Source organism: Ornithodoros turicata, chromosome 6, assembly GCF_037126465.1.
Source record: "Ornithodoros turicata isolate Travis chromosome 6, ASM3712646v1, whole genome shotgun sequence".
Classification (NCBI taxonomy): Eukaryota; Metazoa; Arthropoda; class Arachnida; order Ixodida; family Argasidae; genus Ornithodoros; species Ornithodoros turicata.
The window spans coordinates 60,379,613-60,398,604 of record NC_088206.1 but is presented as its reverse complement, the minus strand read 5'-3'; the positions used below and the strand labels follow the sequence as shown (position 1 = coordinate 60,398,604).

The following is an 18,992-nucleotide window of genomic DNA, read 5'->3' as shown; positions in this document are numbered from 1 at the left end:
AGACTTTTTCCGGAGTTTTTGCACTATACAACTGTGTAATACATTTTTTTTTTTTTTGTTCTGCGCACGCGCAAGGCAAAAACAGAGCTCCGCGCATAAACCAGTACGCTATCCCTTGCGTACGCAAAGACGATTCGTGTTCCCACACACGAAAACGGCACGATAAAGTAAGCTGTCAAATCCAAGGTCAGAAATGTGACGTCAGTGAATCGAAAGAAGTAGCGCGATTGGCTTGTCATGTTTTCGGAACTGTTATCGTGAATATACTGTTGTGATGTACTAAAGCTCCTTCTCTTTCCTCCATTGTTGCATACCCGCCCGCCAATTGAATTTTGCTTCGCCCCTGCAACGCTCGGAGGTGAGGAACAACGAAAATAATAAAGTGCCGTAATAAAACAAACAAGCCTTTCCGCCGAATTGTGCACACACACACACACGGACGCTCGCGTCGGGAATATTCCATCGCACTCTTGGTTCGCAGCGGAAATGCGCATAAAAGTGCGTGCGACGTTCAATCTTCTTCGCAGAAACACCCCCCTTCCATCAGTTTACGCGGCCCGAAATACATTCGTCCCCAGCGTCAACGCTAGCGGCGAAAAACAAAAGAAGCTTCGCAACAACCGAGCCAGCACGAGCCACTTTCAATGCAACCGTTCCAGCACGGGCGCACCCAGAACGTGGCAAAAAATAAGTAAATAGATAAAGAACAACAGCGCGTCTTTGATGTGCGTCCTGCATTCCGGCAAGGCTGACAACAAACTGCTGAGGAAAGGCGACGCGGACCTTTTTCTCGGCTTCTTGTTTGCGGCCACTCAACAGGCAAAGCACCCACGCGTGCTTGTCCGTTATCGTTACTGCTTATCGTTACAGCTATAGCTTTCGTGAGCAGTTACCGCATTTTGATTTATCTTCTTTCGGAGGAAAGCTGCGAAGCATCTGCGTTTAGCACGGAGGGCGGTTCAACAACCCGCAAAATTCAATGTGCGTCGTCCTGCGGACATCATTTCTGCTTTCGTTTTTACTGTTCTTTATACAAAAAAAAAAAAAAGAACGTGTGCTCTTTTACTTACTCATTTTTTTATACTCGTTAACCATTCAATCACACGTGAAGATATGGCAGTAACTTTGGAGAGGTCAGCGTGGTTTTGGGTGTACAGGAAGTCACGTTGTTGTTGTTGTTCTTAAGTGTTGATAGAGGTCAGCTAATATTTGGCTTGCCACTCTTCAAAAAAGAAGAAGAAGAAAAAGAAAAAGTTCACCCGGACCAAAAAAAGAAAAAATCACACACACTCACAAACAACAACAACACACACACACACACACACAAAACAACAACAACAACAACAACAACAACACACACACACACACAGGGAAATGAAGATGCGCGGAAGCACGTGTCACAGGTCCCGCAGGTTTGCGGCCTTGAGGAATTGTAGCAGGTAGCGGTGATGCATGGTATTGACAATGGATAACTTTGCCAATCATTCTGCCGGTTACCGTGGTACAGCGAGCATCTCGATGAGGTCTCCTAGGGTGAGGGATGCTCGCATGCATACTGCGGTTGGTAGACTGAGAGACTTCCCGAATCGCAGAGCAAGAAGGGGAACACACCCCGCCCTCTCCTGTAGCACCACCATATATTTCCCCTCCCTCTTTCAGTGCGTTAGCATTAGGAGTGTCAAAGTGGGAAAAGCCTCACCGAGGCATAGGTATAAGTGGAGATGTAAAGGGGAGATAAGAGGGTAAATTTAAATGAAGGTAAATGATATGAAATTGAAGTAGTTGAAGGTAATTTGAAGTCAGAGGTATAGTCAGAGTTTAAAGGTAATGAATGTAAGATATACTGTAGAAGTGGTTTTTTCCGCGTGGAAAATATTTTCGCGTTATCGAGCAGAGCTGCTTTGTGGATTGATTCGCGAGAACTTAAATTCGCGACACAGGTTTCCGGGAGTGCTTTGCTCTTGCATATCGTGCCGCCGTCAATACTCGGGCATATTTCGGCACGTACTAAGACATCAGTTGTTCACGTGAATTGCGGCATTCTAGGTCTATTCCTTTCTTCTCCTCAAGGAAAGGCCCTGTCAAATGGCCTTTAAGGGCCCTGTAGGAGGCCATAGTACTGGCCGTGTGCAAGTTAGCCAGTTTATTTTAGCAGTTCTTATTAATTATCACTCAGGGCACTGACCGGTTCGGTTGAGATGTGGTACTATCATTCAAGCTGGTTTTGAGAATGCGGGGAAAGGCATGTTCTGGCTTCGTGGTATAGTGGTATATTGCATGTATAGTGCAAAGCGTTTATAGGAGTAACAAAAGCAGGATGAATTTTCATTTCTTTTCATCTTGCCTGATGGGATAAAACAATCTTCTGTACTTGCTTAAACCGCCTACTCTACATGGAGTAGAAAGGGTCAGGTAGTCGCGGTATAGCGTCGAACGCCGAACGATTTTCGCCCTCATATGGCCAGAGTTATTCGCGGGAACTTACGGTTTTGGAGGTGTGCGCGAAAAACGCGAAAAATAATTCCGCGCGAAAAAAAACACTTCTACAGTATGCAATTAAGAGAAAGATTAAATGAAATGAAAGATTACTGAAGGTAACCTCAGGTAATTAAATATAATGAAAGGTAATGAACGTCAATTAAAGCAAAGTGAGAGCAATTAAAGCAAGTAAACGTGTATAAAGGGAATTAAATAAAATTCAAGATTACTTTTTTTTTTGATTGCGTGTTAGCGCCGCGAAGCAACTGTGGCTATGAGCGGCGTACAGACGTGGACAGACGGAGAGAGGACAGCAGGAAGGAGTGGGGGACAGGGGGATTAGTATGCGTCCTGGGCCGACTTCAAGGGGAACTGTGCCGACATTCGTCTGGAAAGTCTTCGGAAAACCCAGGGAAAACCTCAGACAGCACAGCCGGTGGTAGGATTCGAACCCACCACCTCCCAGTCTACAGCACGACCTTGGTTACCACCAACGAGCGGATTCAAGATTACCTCAGGTGACCTTCGGTAATTAAAGGGTAATTGAAAGTAATTGAGGCTAATTAAAGATGAATTAAATGGGCTTACACATAGTCATTGAAAGTGTCGAACCGGAAGTCAAGTTTACTGGTTAGGTTTAGGTTTACCGCTAAATCGCCACTAAATTTGTACACTTCTCTTTGCCACTCCCGGGCACCGATCCGCCAGTTCTGGCCAGTTCAGAGCAGGCTATCTACCCTTTCCCCAAGCATCACTCCCCCGTCCTCCCAATACCCAGGGAGGGCGGATAAATTGATGCGCCTTTCGACACTGTGCAAAACGCGTTTAAATAAATACACTTTTGACTAAACTATTTCAAAAAATGCTAGTTATTACTTTATCTTTTTTATATTGAAAGCCTTTTAATGCTGCTGCGGTTGTTGCACAATTTCAGGGCAGCGCAAACAAACACTAGCGATTACGGGGTGATGGCACGGTCACGTGGTGTCACGTGACAGTGCTGGGCTAGGGACGGACCACCACCACGATGGTTGTCCCTACAAAGTAAATAGAAAACCGCTGCGTTTGCTCCGGTATGTACTCTTTTGAACGGCAGCACGCATGTCATCGCCGACGATATCGAGCGTACAGCAAGACGCGTCAAATGCACGGTCTCCTGTACTGAGAGTTGTTCCGAGAGGCCCAGCGCTCGCTCGCTCGCTCGCACCCCCTCTGGGCTGCTTTTTACCATTGAAAGGTTCAGCATATTCGGGCCTCTTTCAAACGAGCTTCTCCTTTCTTTTCTTTTCTTCCGCCGTTCTCGTCTGCTTTGTTAGAAACGAGCAGGGGTTGAGAGCGAGGCCCGTGTATAGGATATAAATGGGAGAAGCCATCAGGGGAACTTCCAAACTTGCGACTCATATGAGAAAGAGCCTGATGGACTTATTACGCAGAGTGATTTAGAAAAAGGGGCTTAGAAAAAGGGGCATTTCCGAGCCTTGACTTTGTCGTAATGTATGAGAGCAGTATACACTTGGAAGTCAGCTGCACATCAAACAACAGCAAATTCCGAGAATCGCGGGACGCGCTCCCTAAAGTCGGCTACACCTGCATATCCCATAGGTGCAATGTATTGCACCACGTTTTTCTCTCGCATCTCAATAAACCCAGTGTTGCCAGAAAATGTCCACGTCTGGACGAACGAATGAGACCCCCTACGACATTTTGATAGCAAAATGGCGCGTCTAGAACCACAGAATTTTTTGCCCGACCAACTTAGCCAATTGACTTAGCCTATTCGCGTTTCTTCTTCGGAGTAACGGCTGGCCGTACGTGTTTGCTTGCAAATACCTACGAAACGCCAAGCTCGTCAAAAAACATCCACCATGGGACGTGAATGTGAAAGATTCCTCTTCAAGCTCAGACGAAGAACGCCGCCCAAAGTAGCGTCAATTTTTTGCCCAAGGTGTATAAAGTTCTCGATCAACGAACGAGGCCTCGGAACAAGCTTATGCCGGGTTACGCGGATACAACTCTTGTTCAGCTGGCGCCGCCGCCGGCGTTCACCGAGAAATGCCCGGGTTCGAACCCCCGCGTTTCGTTCAGTGTATTTACTTTTTTTATTTTACTCTATTTCCTCCTTGCTACGTATTTTATGCATTTCGCACCGATTGCTGTCTGCGCTTTTTTGTTTTTTGTTTTTTGCTAAAAGCCGCGCGTACAGGGATCGGGACTTGAAGGCGAGCGCTGTGGAGATACCGTTGCGTAGATGCATGGAACTAATATGAATACGCTGTTATTAGTACGTGGTGAGCGTCATGATCTGGGAACCATTCTAACGGGTCACTGGTTGAAACTTCAAAATCGCGTATCGATATAGCGGAATACTTTGCAGCAACTGCTGTTTGAGTCTTAGAGTTGGTAGGCAGATTGCTGATCTGCACGTTTATACCCACAACCGGCTTAAATATGGGAACCAGTTCCTCCCTATTGCTTACACGCTATCGCGAGAGTAGTTTCGGAATAGTGATGACTCCCGAAATTAAGTCAAAGCGAGTGATTTATGAAAAACCTCGTTAAGGATTCTTCTATTCATATATTATTGCTCTAGTTACATTCTTCGGCACAATCTTTCCGGCACAGGCCTGGTGCCTGGATGATTCACACATAATAATAATAAGAAAAAAATGTGCTCGCGAGACGTGGCAGCAAGGGCGAAGTCTTCCTGTTGTAGAGAAGCTACCCCAGAGACGGTCATTTGCATTTTTTTCTTAGCACTTTGTCATTCGTTTCTTTGCTCTATCCATGCTGCGTGTCTTTGTGACAGATACGCCGTGTGCACGTCAGATCAGTGGGCAAAGTAAGCCTAAAAGCGAAATTTACATCACACCATTTCAGTTCACATGTACCATGTGTCCCACGATTTCAACAAAATGACAACGAAAAGACCATTGCGATATAAGAGGGGGCTTTTCGAGTTCTCTGGGAAGCAAGAACAAGACTTGTCACTATCACACCTGGCAGCTCTATCGATATCTTTTGCCACAAACGGACAGTGCAGGTGATCATTGTTTCTGCCAATTGGTACAAAAACGCTCACTCAGCTTGGTTGAAGGCATGCAGCTAAGAAGAGTGATAGAGTGTTTATTAGCAATGATGAGGACGATTGATAAGGGCGTCAAGCAAGTGGTTTCTCTTATTTTATTTGTTGATTTTTTTCGAGCGGGGGAGGGGATATATCTTTGCAGTTAAGAAGGTGAAATGGAGCGGTGTACGGCGAATGAAGCCTGCGGCGGAGCATCGACCTCAAGGTCAGATCCACAAGATTGCTTTCCTCGCTCGTGCTTTTCGGCGGGTCCGACTATGATCTACAGTGCAGCGGAGGCTGTTCGTACGTCTGTCGTGTACTCCCAGAAGATGCGTTTATCACTTAATAATGCACTGCATTACATTAAACGTCCGGCGTGCGCATTACGTAACGACGGAAGGAACACGCCATTTTCCAAAACCTTCACGTATAAAAAGTTACATTGAAAACAGCTACATTACCAAGATATAAGACAATGTCTAAATGGAAGTACATGCAATATACATAGTACATCCACATACAGGGTGTCCCGCCTAACATGTCACGAAATTTAATAAAATAAAAACAATATTGTTAGAGTTGTTTGTGTTAGAAACAAGTGCTAATTTTGACGTAGCACGTGTTTCTAACTCTAGTAGCAGAAAAGTGGCGATCGCTTTCGTTTGATCGTCCTCTTCAAATATAATTTAGTGACACGTTAGGCGGGACACCCTGTAGACCCGACAGCGCAAGGACGTTATATATCCTTGTTTATCATTATACAGAGTTTCCTTTTAATCGACTCATCTTTGTAATTTGCTAACTGCAAGTACTACTACTATATTGTATATGATATACACGGAAATAATATGACCGAGAGGAGGCGCGTGCCCGGTGAATAATAATTAGGAAGCCTGGATTACGGCTGACTTCTGAAGTATTCGAGCTAGCAGAATTCTAGCCTGGCATTAATAAAAAAAACGTGACGAAGAAAGGCGCCGTCAAACAATCCGAATGGTTCGCGCACACCACGCGCTATTCGAAATCGCATTTATCTTCATTGTGAAGGCATTGGCAATTGCAGTGAAAAATATTGATGTTTCTGACGCCGACCGACAAATAAGCTATTTGGGGATTTTCGAAAAGTGGCTCATTAAACGGCTAATTAGCGACATTTTAACAAAACCACAGCACACGAAAGTCTTGCAACTAATTAAAGGATATAAGAAAGCTTCTAATCACTTAGCTTGTTTATATCACATTGTTTTGTGGGCTTTTGGTTTAATTTTTTGCAACCAACGCTGCAACTCTAGCGAATTTTTGTTTTCGTCAAGCACGCCCGCACTATGGGTCGTATCATTTCCGCCACGACATATATACAGTGTGGGAGAACGTAGTTGTTATTTTGCTCTTGGTCACTTCAAAAGCAGCATTGATAAAAGGTAGAGGTAGCCACTGTATCAGTAAAATAGGATATCGAATATCGCACACTTTGGATTCTGTAATTATGAGTGGCATACTCATTCCGTTTTCGTATACACACGAACGCAGCGTGGTGCAAATTCCATGACCAACAGTACACGTGTGTCAGATGAATATTTCGAAAATTAGCTAACTAACTTTCTCTTTTGTGGATTTTCGGAAGCACGAGGATAGCAGCATTGTAGCCACGTATTAGAAAGGCCGCATTGTTTGGTAAGCGTCCTGAAGGTTGCACAACCACCTGATATCGCTTTTAAAGGTAATGTAAAGCAGCAGGCATACAATTTTATATTATTGGCTCATTTGACAGCCTTGGTGCTCAGTACACAAACGCCACAAATTTCGTTCAAATCCACCCCATAGTTTTTTTAGAAAATTAAGTTTCGATATTACGGGCAACTCTGTGTCTAAGACCATGAAATGATGTTGTGAGGCTGGAACAACATAGAAGGGACAAATACATACAAAGCCTCAATTTGCCTATAATTGCCTATTTCGGCAATCCAGAAGATGTGGGTTCGAGTCCTACAGCTGGCTAACCTTTTCAATGACTTTCTTTCATCGTCTAAGACCCGACACGAACTCCGCAGTTCCCGCCATGTAGGACGGCTGACATAAACATGCAAATAACAATGGAGCGTCCAGCGACATCTGTGGACCGCCACCATCACCACACCGGCTCGCCGGACGTGGTGCATTTTTGCGTAGGTGGCTTTCATGGTGATTCTGCTGGCAGGTTGTTACTCATTTACACGATGTACCAACGTTCTTGCATTTTGAGAGACAGCAACTACCTCTTTTGAACGAACTTTTAAAAGGAAGTTCATGAAGCCGGCTATTTAGCCTATGACTTAGCCGATAGAGGGTTGGGGACATGTAACACTGTTGCTCGACGAATAGGCGATTGTTTCCCACCAGGCGTCGCACCGCATCCTTTCACCGCAATTTCGGAAGTGATTAAAAAATATTTAGAATTCTCTGTCGCACATAAAATTTGCACTGTGGGTTTCTTTCGGCATAAGCTTTGAAATGCCGCTGCCAATATTAACAGCTTGCCTGCTGCTTTACAGTACCTTAAAAAGCCGCTTGCAAATGAGCTTGCTGCAACGTGCGCCGAACTCAATATCCCCGTTTTTTATCTATATTTTTAAAGATTGTTTTTGATTACTGAGACATTACCTAAAGGGGCCGGATATCCTGTAACACGCGCTATGTGGTCATTATGCACTGCGACGGCCAATGCGTATGCAGCCCTGCGCGCGCCAATTTTGAGAACAACGTACGATAACTCTTGCTGTGTGCAGTTCATGATTAGGCCTGTGATGGGCTTTTTTCTATCCACCTATACCGTCAACACCAGCTTGGGACAAAAGTCTCTATAACGCTGAAATCTTGTATTTAAATTCTTCCCCTGCGGTCCTAAGGGAACATTTCTTGAACACAATCCGTGAGTTGATCTATTCCAAGGATTATGCTCAACACCTGCTCCCCTAAGCAGCAGGGGAGACTGAGAGAAGTTCAATACAAAATCCCAGCGTTTCAGAAGCTTTTTTTTTTTTTTTTCCTAAGCTGTACTCCCGCAGCTCGAAAACGGCGAGCTTTCAAATCGGCGTACAACCGAAGCGGCGAAACAAGATTACTTCTTCAGCTTGTTTAGCAGGCGACTGGTAAAAAAATCAGGGAAACAAAAAATGATAAACTGATAACCGCGCTGGCGGAAGGATAGCGAAACAATGATAAGTCGTTTCACGCGGCCTCCAGCTTACTCATCCCGCCCTACCCAACAGTTCCTCCTTTCAGCTGTTGTGACCCGTGGCATTACAAGGCATTTCTGAACTAAGGTGAAGCCAGCGTTCAGAGTGAATGTCCCTGAATTCTCCTCATTAACAGATAAATTAATGAAAATTTAAAATTTAGATTTTAAAAAATTCACTGAGCGTTCGAACTTTAGCTTGAGCGTTGCCTACTGTGTCCGGTCGGTACTTTTTTGTCTTTGCGTCTTGTTATGTGTACTTTTTTATTTTCCTTTTCCTTATTTCCGTACGGTGTCTCCGTTATTTTTTTTTTTTTAAATGTTCGGGCCGATTTTAGACCAATCGACTTTCTTCCATATAAGGTATCTTGTGGTGCATGACCACGTATACACGAAAAACTTCTTGTGCATTCACGCGCGAGCGATATTCCCCGGAATAGTACATAAAAAAATGCGTAAAACGTAATACCTTTCTGCTGTAACGCTTGAGCGCGAGCGTCCGACGTTGTGCCTTTTCGTGCACATCTAACCATGGGTATGGTGATGTTGATGTTGACGAAAAAGAAATAATAGGGAGAGATTGAATTCGTCACACGATAAATTCGGCTCCTCCCATAAACAGACCCCCCCCCCCCCCGGGGGGAAAAAATAGAAAAGAGAAACCCGCCAATAGATATTATGAGTAATAATATCCCGCAGCTCAGCCAGAAGCTATTCCGCAGCAGACGACAGACGCGATGGTATCGTCTGCTATGTGTGCGGGACGCCATTACGATATTCCGGTGCCGTGATAATAGTGCACAACATACGACGCTGTGGAATTTCCGCCCCGTGAGCCGTTTTTACTTTTCCTTCCACTAGAATATTCATATGTAGATGCCAGTCGTGTGTATAACAAACGAACAAAAGATGAAAGATGAAAGTCACTGAAAAGGTTAGCCAGCTGTAGGGATCGAACCGGTAATACAGAAGATGTGGGTTCGATCCCTACAGCTGGCTAACCTTTTCAGTGACTTTCATCTTTCATCGTTGCTTTCTTAGGCAATTAATTTGAGGCTTTGTTTGTATCTGTCCCTTCTATGTTGTTCCAGCCTCAGAACATCAGTTTCTCTCTTGTTGAACAAAAGATATTTTCAACACAAGGCAAGACGTTATCTACAGACGTCGTCTAAACCATCCACCGTCACATTTTCGCGGAACTTCTTTTTGTACGACCGTGAATTTTCTATTGTATAGACGGTTTTTTCGGCTTTTGTTAGACTAAAATGTCAAATCTCTCAGGTAGACGAGATCCCGCCCAGCCTCTGATGATTCATAATGAGCAAACACGTCTCATGATATACAGAGCCGACAACGGCTCAAATGAACTCATTTGTACTTCATTACCGCGCCGTTTAATCCCCGCACATGTTAATTACAGGGGATTATTTTTAACGGAACAGACGGACAACTCGCGCGTAACCTAAACCGACCACTAAAAGAGAGATTTAAAAATCGAAACAAGAGCACAAAGATGGTGAATCCCGTCAACGTCCACGGAAGGCGCAAACAGTACAAAAGCCCAGCACTGAAGCTTTCAATTTATGTAATGACGCAAGCTTTCTTGTAGCAGATTACATGTCTCCAGTGTTCAGACCTGAAGAAGTTGAACTAGATAAGTAGAAAGCTTCAGTATTGAATCTTTGTAGTGAGTTAAATCAAAAGAAAGTCGAATCAAAAAATCATAAGAAGAGAAAAGTTTGGGAAACTCGTCCCGAACAAAAACTTCGGTAGGTTTGTGGCGAAGCCGGTCTAATCTGACCTGATCCACCTTAATTGGAAAGGTGACGGCTGACGGCAACTGTCCTCTGGCGAGGCACATTAATCCATGTGCTGGCATCACGTCAGGTGCTCACCACTTAGCCCTTGTCCTGAGTACCGTACTCAAAATACCCTATTTCAAATACTTTCGCTAGTATTGGAGTATCTTACTTACTATTTTTTTTTAAATTGTTTGTACTCCATATCAGATGCTTTTTGCAGTATTTTCTATGCATTGTGGGAAGGACAACAACGTAGCGACCCTCTAGATTATTTTTTAGAACGGAAGGCTGGCTGATGACGAACACTGTGAAATGTAACTCGTATACGACGAGCCAATAATGATTATGTTTAAATAAAAGAACGGTAATCAGTGTCGTAACCAATACCCAAGGATCTTAAATGTATCTTAACACGGTGCAAAGTAACTGCTCTGAGGCTGCAAAACACAACAGCAAACACGGCAGACGGCAACAAACGGCAGACAAACACAACACAAGCCTCAATGCCGAATAGAACATGAACAGTTGAAATATGGCAGTCGTCGCAAAAGCCGGTCTGTACTGAAGCACGGTCTCGCTGCAGTATTTAGCATCGTATTTTAAGTTGTACATCTTATGGTATCTTGTATACATGCCTTGCCCACGACCTACTACAGGTTTTCCCGTCCATTTTAGTCCAAGTGCCATCTGATTTAGTCCAGGTGCCACCAGAAATAATCCAAGCGCCATTCAATTTAATCCGGGCGCCATCTGAAAAAATCCAGATGCTATGCAATTTAATCCGGGTGCCATCTGAATTAATCCATGGTGTTTTAAGCACTATAACCGTGTGTTCCCACGAGGGACGTCCCTGTGTATTCTAGTGGAAGGAAAAGTTTTAAAAAAAACTGCTGATGGATCTGAAGCTGTGCCGTGTCTTATATGGAACATTCGCACGACGCTCAGATATTGGGAGTTAAAGTAGAAGTATAGCAAACGACGCCACTGGTGCTACAGTCTGCTACAGAATATATTCTGACTGAGCTGCAGGGTATTCCACACGGTTAGAAGAACACAAAAATGCACTACTGACATAGCAGACAACACCACTGGTGCTGTCGTCTGCTACAGAATATCTTCTGACTGAACTGCAGGATATTCCGCGCAGTTAGGAGAGCGCGAAAAGGCATGACTCGCATAGCAGACGACACTACTGGCGCTGTCGTCTGCGACAGAATGCCATCTGACTGAACTGCAGGATATTCCGCGCGGTTAGCAGAGCGCGAAAAGGCATGATGCTCATGGCAGACGACACCAGTGGTCCTGTCGTCTGCTAAGGAATATCTTGTGACTCTGCCACAGGATATTCTCTGTGGTTTGGAGAGCACGGAAAGACATCACACACATCCTGCAGCTTAGTCACAAGATATTCCGTAGCAGACGACAAGACCAATGGTGTCGTCAGGCTGCTATGTGAGTCATGCATCTCGTGCTCTTCTAAGCGCGTGGAATATCCTGCAGCTCAGTGAGAAGACATTCTGTCGCAGACGACAGCACCAGTGGTGTCGTCTGCTATGTGAGTCACGCCCACTGACCTCTATAGTATAGGCTGGATCGCGCATAGGGTGCTCCACAGCGTGGTCACCGACCGCCATATTGGTGGGTCCAACGCATTCTGTCGTCTGCATTTAGTTCAAGCGGGGCTGCCCGTATTTTTTAAAATTTACTTTAAACTAAAATGCATGTCATACTAGTTTGTTGCACCTTTGAGTACACTTCACATGGACAGAGAAAGAGGGATAATTTTTCGCAGGTAAGCTCTTTATTTTGAGGAAAACTCTGTTTATTCGTATCGCATGCATCTGACAACTCGGACTTGTTTGCATTGCTACTCCGCTGGTGTCATTGCGTACTAAGAAAGTATTTGTGGCTGCTCCTACAAATCTGAAGACCATGTATTTTCTATAAACAATGCGCTTGTGCTTGCAGGTTCCCCTCACAGTCGCTCAGCTGTGCCGAAGAAGCGGATGAGGAACCTGCGCCAATATGCCAATTTGTTCCACTGTTCTTTTAATTTGTGAGGTACGGTGGAAGTAAATAAACTGTTGTGTTAACCTCGTATGTGCAGTCGCTACTACAGCGTATCTGATAAGTCATGCATGTGTATGCTCGTCGTGCACAGCGCTTCGAATTTCTGTAATGAAATACGCTGACAGCTGAACAACTGCAAAGCACTCGTGCCAATAACGTTATTTTAAGATGAGGAACAGGGAGTTTCATCGCCAGGGTCTATACTCCACCCCGTTGCTGGTGGTGATGTAGTGAATGAAATAATGAGCCCCTTCAGAATAAGGATAGAGGTCTTATTGCAGAACACACACAGAGACACTCGTAGAACATAATACGATAAAGGAAAAAGTCAAACGAGAACCGTACAATACCAAACCACATAATAACGAACGAGAACCGCGGAACACCACACGAAAACCGAACAACAAACGAAAACAAACAAAAAATATAAAAACGGAAGTACCTTACAATAGCAAAAAGTGTGAAACCTTCCTGAGCAACAATAATTGATTTTATAGGTTGACATTCACTAAATTCACCTTCATGCCTATGCGCCCTGTGTACGACAGTTACGACCCCCTATTCGGAATACAGGCAGCGGAGAAGAAAAAGAAAGCAGTTACCATTAAAAACTACAGGAACACGGCTGAAGCACGTTTGGAATACATCAGCGCACTGATTCCTAAGAAAGATGCGTGCTAATCAGCAATGAGGAGCGTTTAAATCGCAATAAATACTCCAAATCAAATCGCTTCCCATTGTTTCCTATGGGAGCACCCGGCGCCAGTGGGCCCTCCAACATGGCGGACGGTTGCCGCACCTCTCTCCCACGCGCCCCTCTCCTATGCACGATCCAGCCTTTATACATAGAGATCAGTGGTCACGCCTTGTCACGCTATTTAACAAACGATAGCGGGAACAATAACGGCTAACTTTGGTGTTTCGGTTGTGGTGCTATACGGGTGATCAACAATCGCGATTGGAAGAGACTTGAAGGAGAAGCAGTCTGGCACAGCAATGTGTTTATCAAAATGGCGATGACATTTTCTGCAATAAGATGACGCCGAAATAAGTCACTGAAGAATAAACCGTCATAAAATACATAATGTAAAAAAATACTTTTCAAAATAAATTTTCAAGTATAAGCTCTGTCAATATCCACGGCGCCAAAATCAACTCGTAGAAATACACTCTGTAATAATAAGCACAAGGCAGCCCTGGTACCTGCTCACAGGTATCGTGCATGGTATTCGTCCTTCCCAGGACAAGTTACATTAGATCAAGTGGACAAAGAAACTGCTGCAAACAGTTGTGGTTCAGTTGTTTTAGTTTCAGTGTGTTACGCAGCAATGAAAAAGAAAAAAAACTCAAGAACCCCTGTGGCCATGAGGAAATCTAGATTGAACAAAATTATTGTGTTAGTTTAACGCAAGGATTTTGTTCCCCAGGGCGGCTGTTATCGCGCTCCAAAATGAAACCGATTTTTTTTTTTTTTTCAGTGTTATTATTAAGGTTGACGGGAGCTGTAACATATTTTTATTGCAAATCAAGTTGACACTGCTCTAATGAGGAACTTTCAACAATAAGCAACACCCGTGACACGGTCAAAGATATAGAGCGACGATAAAATTAGGTATGGGCGTTGCTTGCCTGAATATAACATGTTTTATTTTCAGTTTGAAACTGGCAACTGACGTACAATAGAAGGCAAATTGCGGTCCCTTTGTGGTTCGCTCTTTTCAAGGCTTTATATAGACTCAATGCAGTAAGCTATCTCCCGAGTAGCCGAATAGAAGCACTTTACGGCTATATTTATCGGATCCGACCTCTGGGCAACCGAAGGCAGACGAGTGTCCTTTTCATTCAAGTTGGCTCGTGTAAGAGAACATGATAGCCCCAAAGATTCAACGGCTGGGACGCCAATAATGACACGGGGTCCCTTTACAGCGCACGGGCGGCGAGGAAGTAGAGTCTCAGATTTCACTGGAGTTTTGTAAAACTGCACGCAGAAGTCGAGAGAACATAAAATGAAATACAAGCGGCTAGCTAGGACAGCCAGTAATAGACGGTATCGTGAAATGAACTTTTTTTTCTTCTTTTTCGATCACAAAAGCGCTCAGTCTTCGGAATGACATCTGGTGGAGTGATATTTCTGGCCATCAAGTCAAGTGACCGCGAACGAAAGCAGTTCGCGATATGATGTGCGTAATACGGTAACAAGACACACATACAGGGTGTCCCAGAAAACGTGTCATTGAATTATAATAGAAAAACTACACCACCTAGAGTCATGCGGTCAATGGCATTTATTCTTACTGTGTTTTTGCCACCTCCTCATGTGAATGTCGTGTAACCTAAGTTTAATTATGTAAATTTTTACCAGCTTAAGTCGGAAATTTGCCTAGTAAAGGTCATTTTTTTACCCCACCAATGTGAAGAGCGTGTCTAATTTAGTCAAATTAATGATAATTGACAGGGATATTCAGGAGCTATCCCATCGGAAAAAATAGCCGAACATCATGCTCTACGGAGGTCGCACAGAATAGCGCACGATGAATTTTTCAGCGCAATCTTTGTCAGTCCGACGAAAGGAGGTTGGAAACCCAGCCCTCCCCGACATCGCAGAAAGAGATAAAACAGGCACGGCTTATCACGTCCGACTTTCGCTGGGATAATGCTTTCCCTTTCCTAATTTTAGGAACTCTTACTTTTGCTATTATGATTCTGTGGGCTGGCTTCGGAACCTCCTTTCGTCGCACTGAGAGCGATTGCGCTCAAAAAGTCTCGCGCGCTATGGTCCGGTGCTCTGAAAAGCATGATATTCGGCTATTTTTTCCTATGGGATAACTCGTGAATATCACTGTGAATTATCGTGAATTTAAGTGAATTCGGCACGCTCTTCATATTGGTGGGGTAAAAAAGTGACCTTTACTTGGCAAATTTCAGAGTTCAGTTCGCAAATATTTACATAATTAAACTTGGAGTACATGACATTCACAGTACGAGGTGGCAAAAACCTAATAAGAACAAATGCCGTTGACCGCATGATTCTAGGTAGCGTAGTTTTTTTATTATAATTCAATGACACGTTTTCTGGGACACCCTGAATACACAAAACAACGTATCGCTAAACGTTGTAGCGACATGTGCATACAGCAAAACACCCTGAGGTGACACGATAGCCTAAACACTTACGACTGACATCATCCAACTGACAACTATTTGTCTGCTTGCGGGAGATCAAATAAAAAGGCGAACCTGGCTCCTGGGGACAGGGCCGGTATACATAGCTCACTTATTTGTCAGAACACTAGGAAAGCTAAGATAAATGCCACAGTGTACGTATATCTAACAAATATGCCGTGTTTTATCACGGGTCGGTGTTCTGAATAGAATATTTATTTCGCTTGTCTACGAAATGTTCACAATATGACAAAACCTGACCGAACACACGACCATATCCATGGGTCCGTGACAGCGTCCGACACTGCTGAAAAATCTCGGACTTGTATGCCACACGGCCGCCGTCTTTTAGAAACAAAACGATGTCATTTAACTTCCCCAGTCCAAGTATACAACACACACACACACAAATAGAGATACGATGATGAGATGGGGCTGATGCCGGCCAGCAGGCTGGGCGCTGCCCCAGTGCCACTTGTACGTGATGAGAGATGATGATGATTATGATAAGGGGTCCGGTAATCAAAGCAGGGTGGAGAGGCCTGTTGATGACAAGAAGTCCCAGAGGTGACGCAGACCTTGGCGTGTATGAGCTGGACTGGACCATGGGCCCAGCACCTTGCCTATGGTAAAGGGGCGATGATCGATCGCATGCAGTTCGTGCTGCAATATCGCACGCTCCCGCTGGTAGTCCGGGCAGTCCATAAGTAGGTGGTGCAGGTCTGCACGCACACTGCATGCTGCACAAAGGTCCGAGGGCGCACGGCCAAGACGCTGCCTCATAACTGGTGTAAATGCAACATTCAGCCGCATGCGGTGAAGCAGGGATGCGTAGTGTCGCGGAAGGCGATGAGGAAGCGACAGTGAAAGAGAAGGATCCACTGCGTGGAGCAGAGAGTAGGGTGTAATGTCATGCAGCCACTGTGATCTTGTCTTGTCTGCAGAGAGAGCACGGACGAGGGCCTGACGATCACCTTTGGGCAAGATGATAGAGTGGGCTGAAGCTATATGATGACCCCGCAGGGCCGCCCGGTCGGCCTCTTCATTGCCGGGTACGCCGACATGACCAGGTACCCACTGTAATACTACGCAGTGGCCCAGGTCTAGCAGCTCCTTGTAAGTTTCAAGCACGTCAGCAACAATGGACGCGAGAGGACCTCGAATGCCCATTGTTGCGAGGCATTGGATAGCAGCTTTCGAGTCTGTGTAGAAGACCCATGGCCGAGATGAACACTGCAGGATCTTGCGCATGGCAAAGAGCAAAGCATGTAGCTCAGCACATGTTGACGACGTCAGATGCGAGAGACGGAAGATACCAGTTATGTCTTCGGACGGAATAATATAGGCGCATGCAGAGCTGGATTTTGTGGACGAGCCATCCGTAAAAACAGGAGTAAAGCCTGCATACAGCTCGCTCATCATATCCAGTGTGAGCGCCTTGGACACACCTGCAGCGACATCATCCTTTCTCTGCAGCCCGGGAACGGATAGTGAAGCAGATGGCAGAGGGAGGGTCCAAGGTGGTGTTGGACGCGCCTGGGGTTCAACTTGAAAACGTGGCAGGTGAGGCTTTAGCTGTTGAATGCAGGGCCTGAACTTGTTATTCCTGCGACGGGAAAGCTTCAGCAGTAAAGGGTGGTGCCGGTGATGAGCCAACAAACGGAGATAGTGACGGCTCGTCTCATTAAAGCGCTGGATAGCAAGCGGAGTCTCTCTCGCTTCTGCCATGACTAAACAAGTATCCGTTGTTCTTGGCACGCCCAGGCACACACGAAGGCTACGTGCCAAAAGACACTGAAGCTTGGACTCGGAGGATGGCGAAATCCCGTGTAATACTGGAAGGCTGTATAGGAGCGGACCACGCACCAAGGCTCGATGAATGGCCAAAAGAGATCGCGCATCGCAGCCCCACATGAGGTGGAGTACTCCAAGTATACAAGAAATACACGGTACGTGCTATAAGTGCATTAACTTGTAGATTAGACTATGTATAGATGAGGCCCCGTTAACCTCACATGTCCGTTGCGAAGAACAACATGGCGGCAGGATCACTGTCGCGAGAACCCCTGCTCACCCAGCAAAAAAAGTATGTGCTCTAAGTAGTCTGTTACCAGTTGAGTCACCATGGAGAGCCTAGGATGCATCAACCGGTTCCTCCTATTCTGGGCTACGGCTGTGCAGCGAAATCTCCAAAGCGTAAAAGCTGTCATTATCATAATTAGCTGTTCGAACCTTGTCCTCATCTGTTGCATCGGCCGATACCGAATGGAAAAGCGACGACACACGAGTGTCCACAGAGTCCTTGCTGTGACACACTCTCGTAGCACATGGTCACTGTTCTCCTCGGCCCTGCAGTTGGAACATGAGGGGCTGCTGAGAAGACCCCATCTGGCCAGTTTGTCTTTCGTTGGCAATATCTGCCGACTCGCTTCCCAGAAAAAATCGCTCGGTGTTATATAGGCTCTTCGTCACATCGAAAAATCAAAATCAGCAACTGCCGTTCTCTCAATTTCAGAATTTATAAATGCGTGTTTTGATAATAATGAAATTTGTGTTTCGATATTTCTTGACTTAAGAAAGGCATTTGATAGTGTATCTCATGATATTCTGCTTTGCAAATTAGATAGGACATTTACTCGATTTGTTTACTGGTTACCTTAAAAATAGAACCCAAGTCGTGTCGGTAGATGGGTGTCGCTCCCATGCGTTACCAGTCCATATGGGAGTCCCTCAAGGATCTGCCCTAGGGCCGATCTTTTTTCTTCTTTACGTAAATGATTTTTCGACCGCAGTAAACACTGATAGCATTATGTATGCTGACGACACCGTTCTGCTTTTTAAGGGTTCGTGTATTGACGACATTCAAGCCAAAATTCATTGTGTTGTCCCACACCTACTAGAGTGGTTAGAGGCAAATTCATTAACATTAAATCTTACAAAAACTAAATATATGGTCTTTAGTTCGTATCGTAAAGCTGTTAGATTGTCGAATTTTAAAATACAAATCAAAGGGGCAAACATAGACTGTGTTAATAGCATTAAATACCTTGGTGTCATCCTAGACTCTCATTTGCACTGGAAGCCACATATTTCGTATATATGTTCTAAGCTTGCACGGGCAAATGGCGCACTATTCAGGACGCGACAGGTACTCTCAGTTCCTATTCTCAGAACTTTATATTTTGTAATTTTTCAATGT

At 44.8% G+C, this 18,992-nt stretch overlaps 2 protein-coding genes across 2 annotated transcripts in view; one reads left to right on the top strand and one right to left on the bottom strand.

The window, feature by feature from the left end:
- LOC135396868 (potassium channel subfamily K member 1-like) overlaps nucleotides 1-18,992 on the bottom strand; it is a 163,477-nt gene that overhangs the window by 111,618 nt on the left and 32,867 nt on the right. The window lies entirely within an intron of this gene.
- Nucleotides 16,375-18,992, top strand: part of LOC135396867 (lysosome-associated membrane glycoprotein 1-like) — a 46,972-nt gene continuing 44,354 nt past the window's right edge. The window contains exon 1 of the mRNA XM_064628071.1: nucleotides 16,375-17,742. Within this exon, the coding sequence (XP_064484141.1) occupies nucleotides 17,669-17,742 (74 nt within the window). The 5' untranslated portion in view covers nucleotides 16,375-17,668. The remainder of the gene's footprint in view (nucleotides 17,743-18,992) is intronic.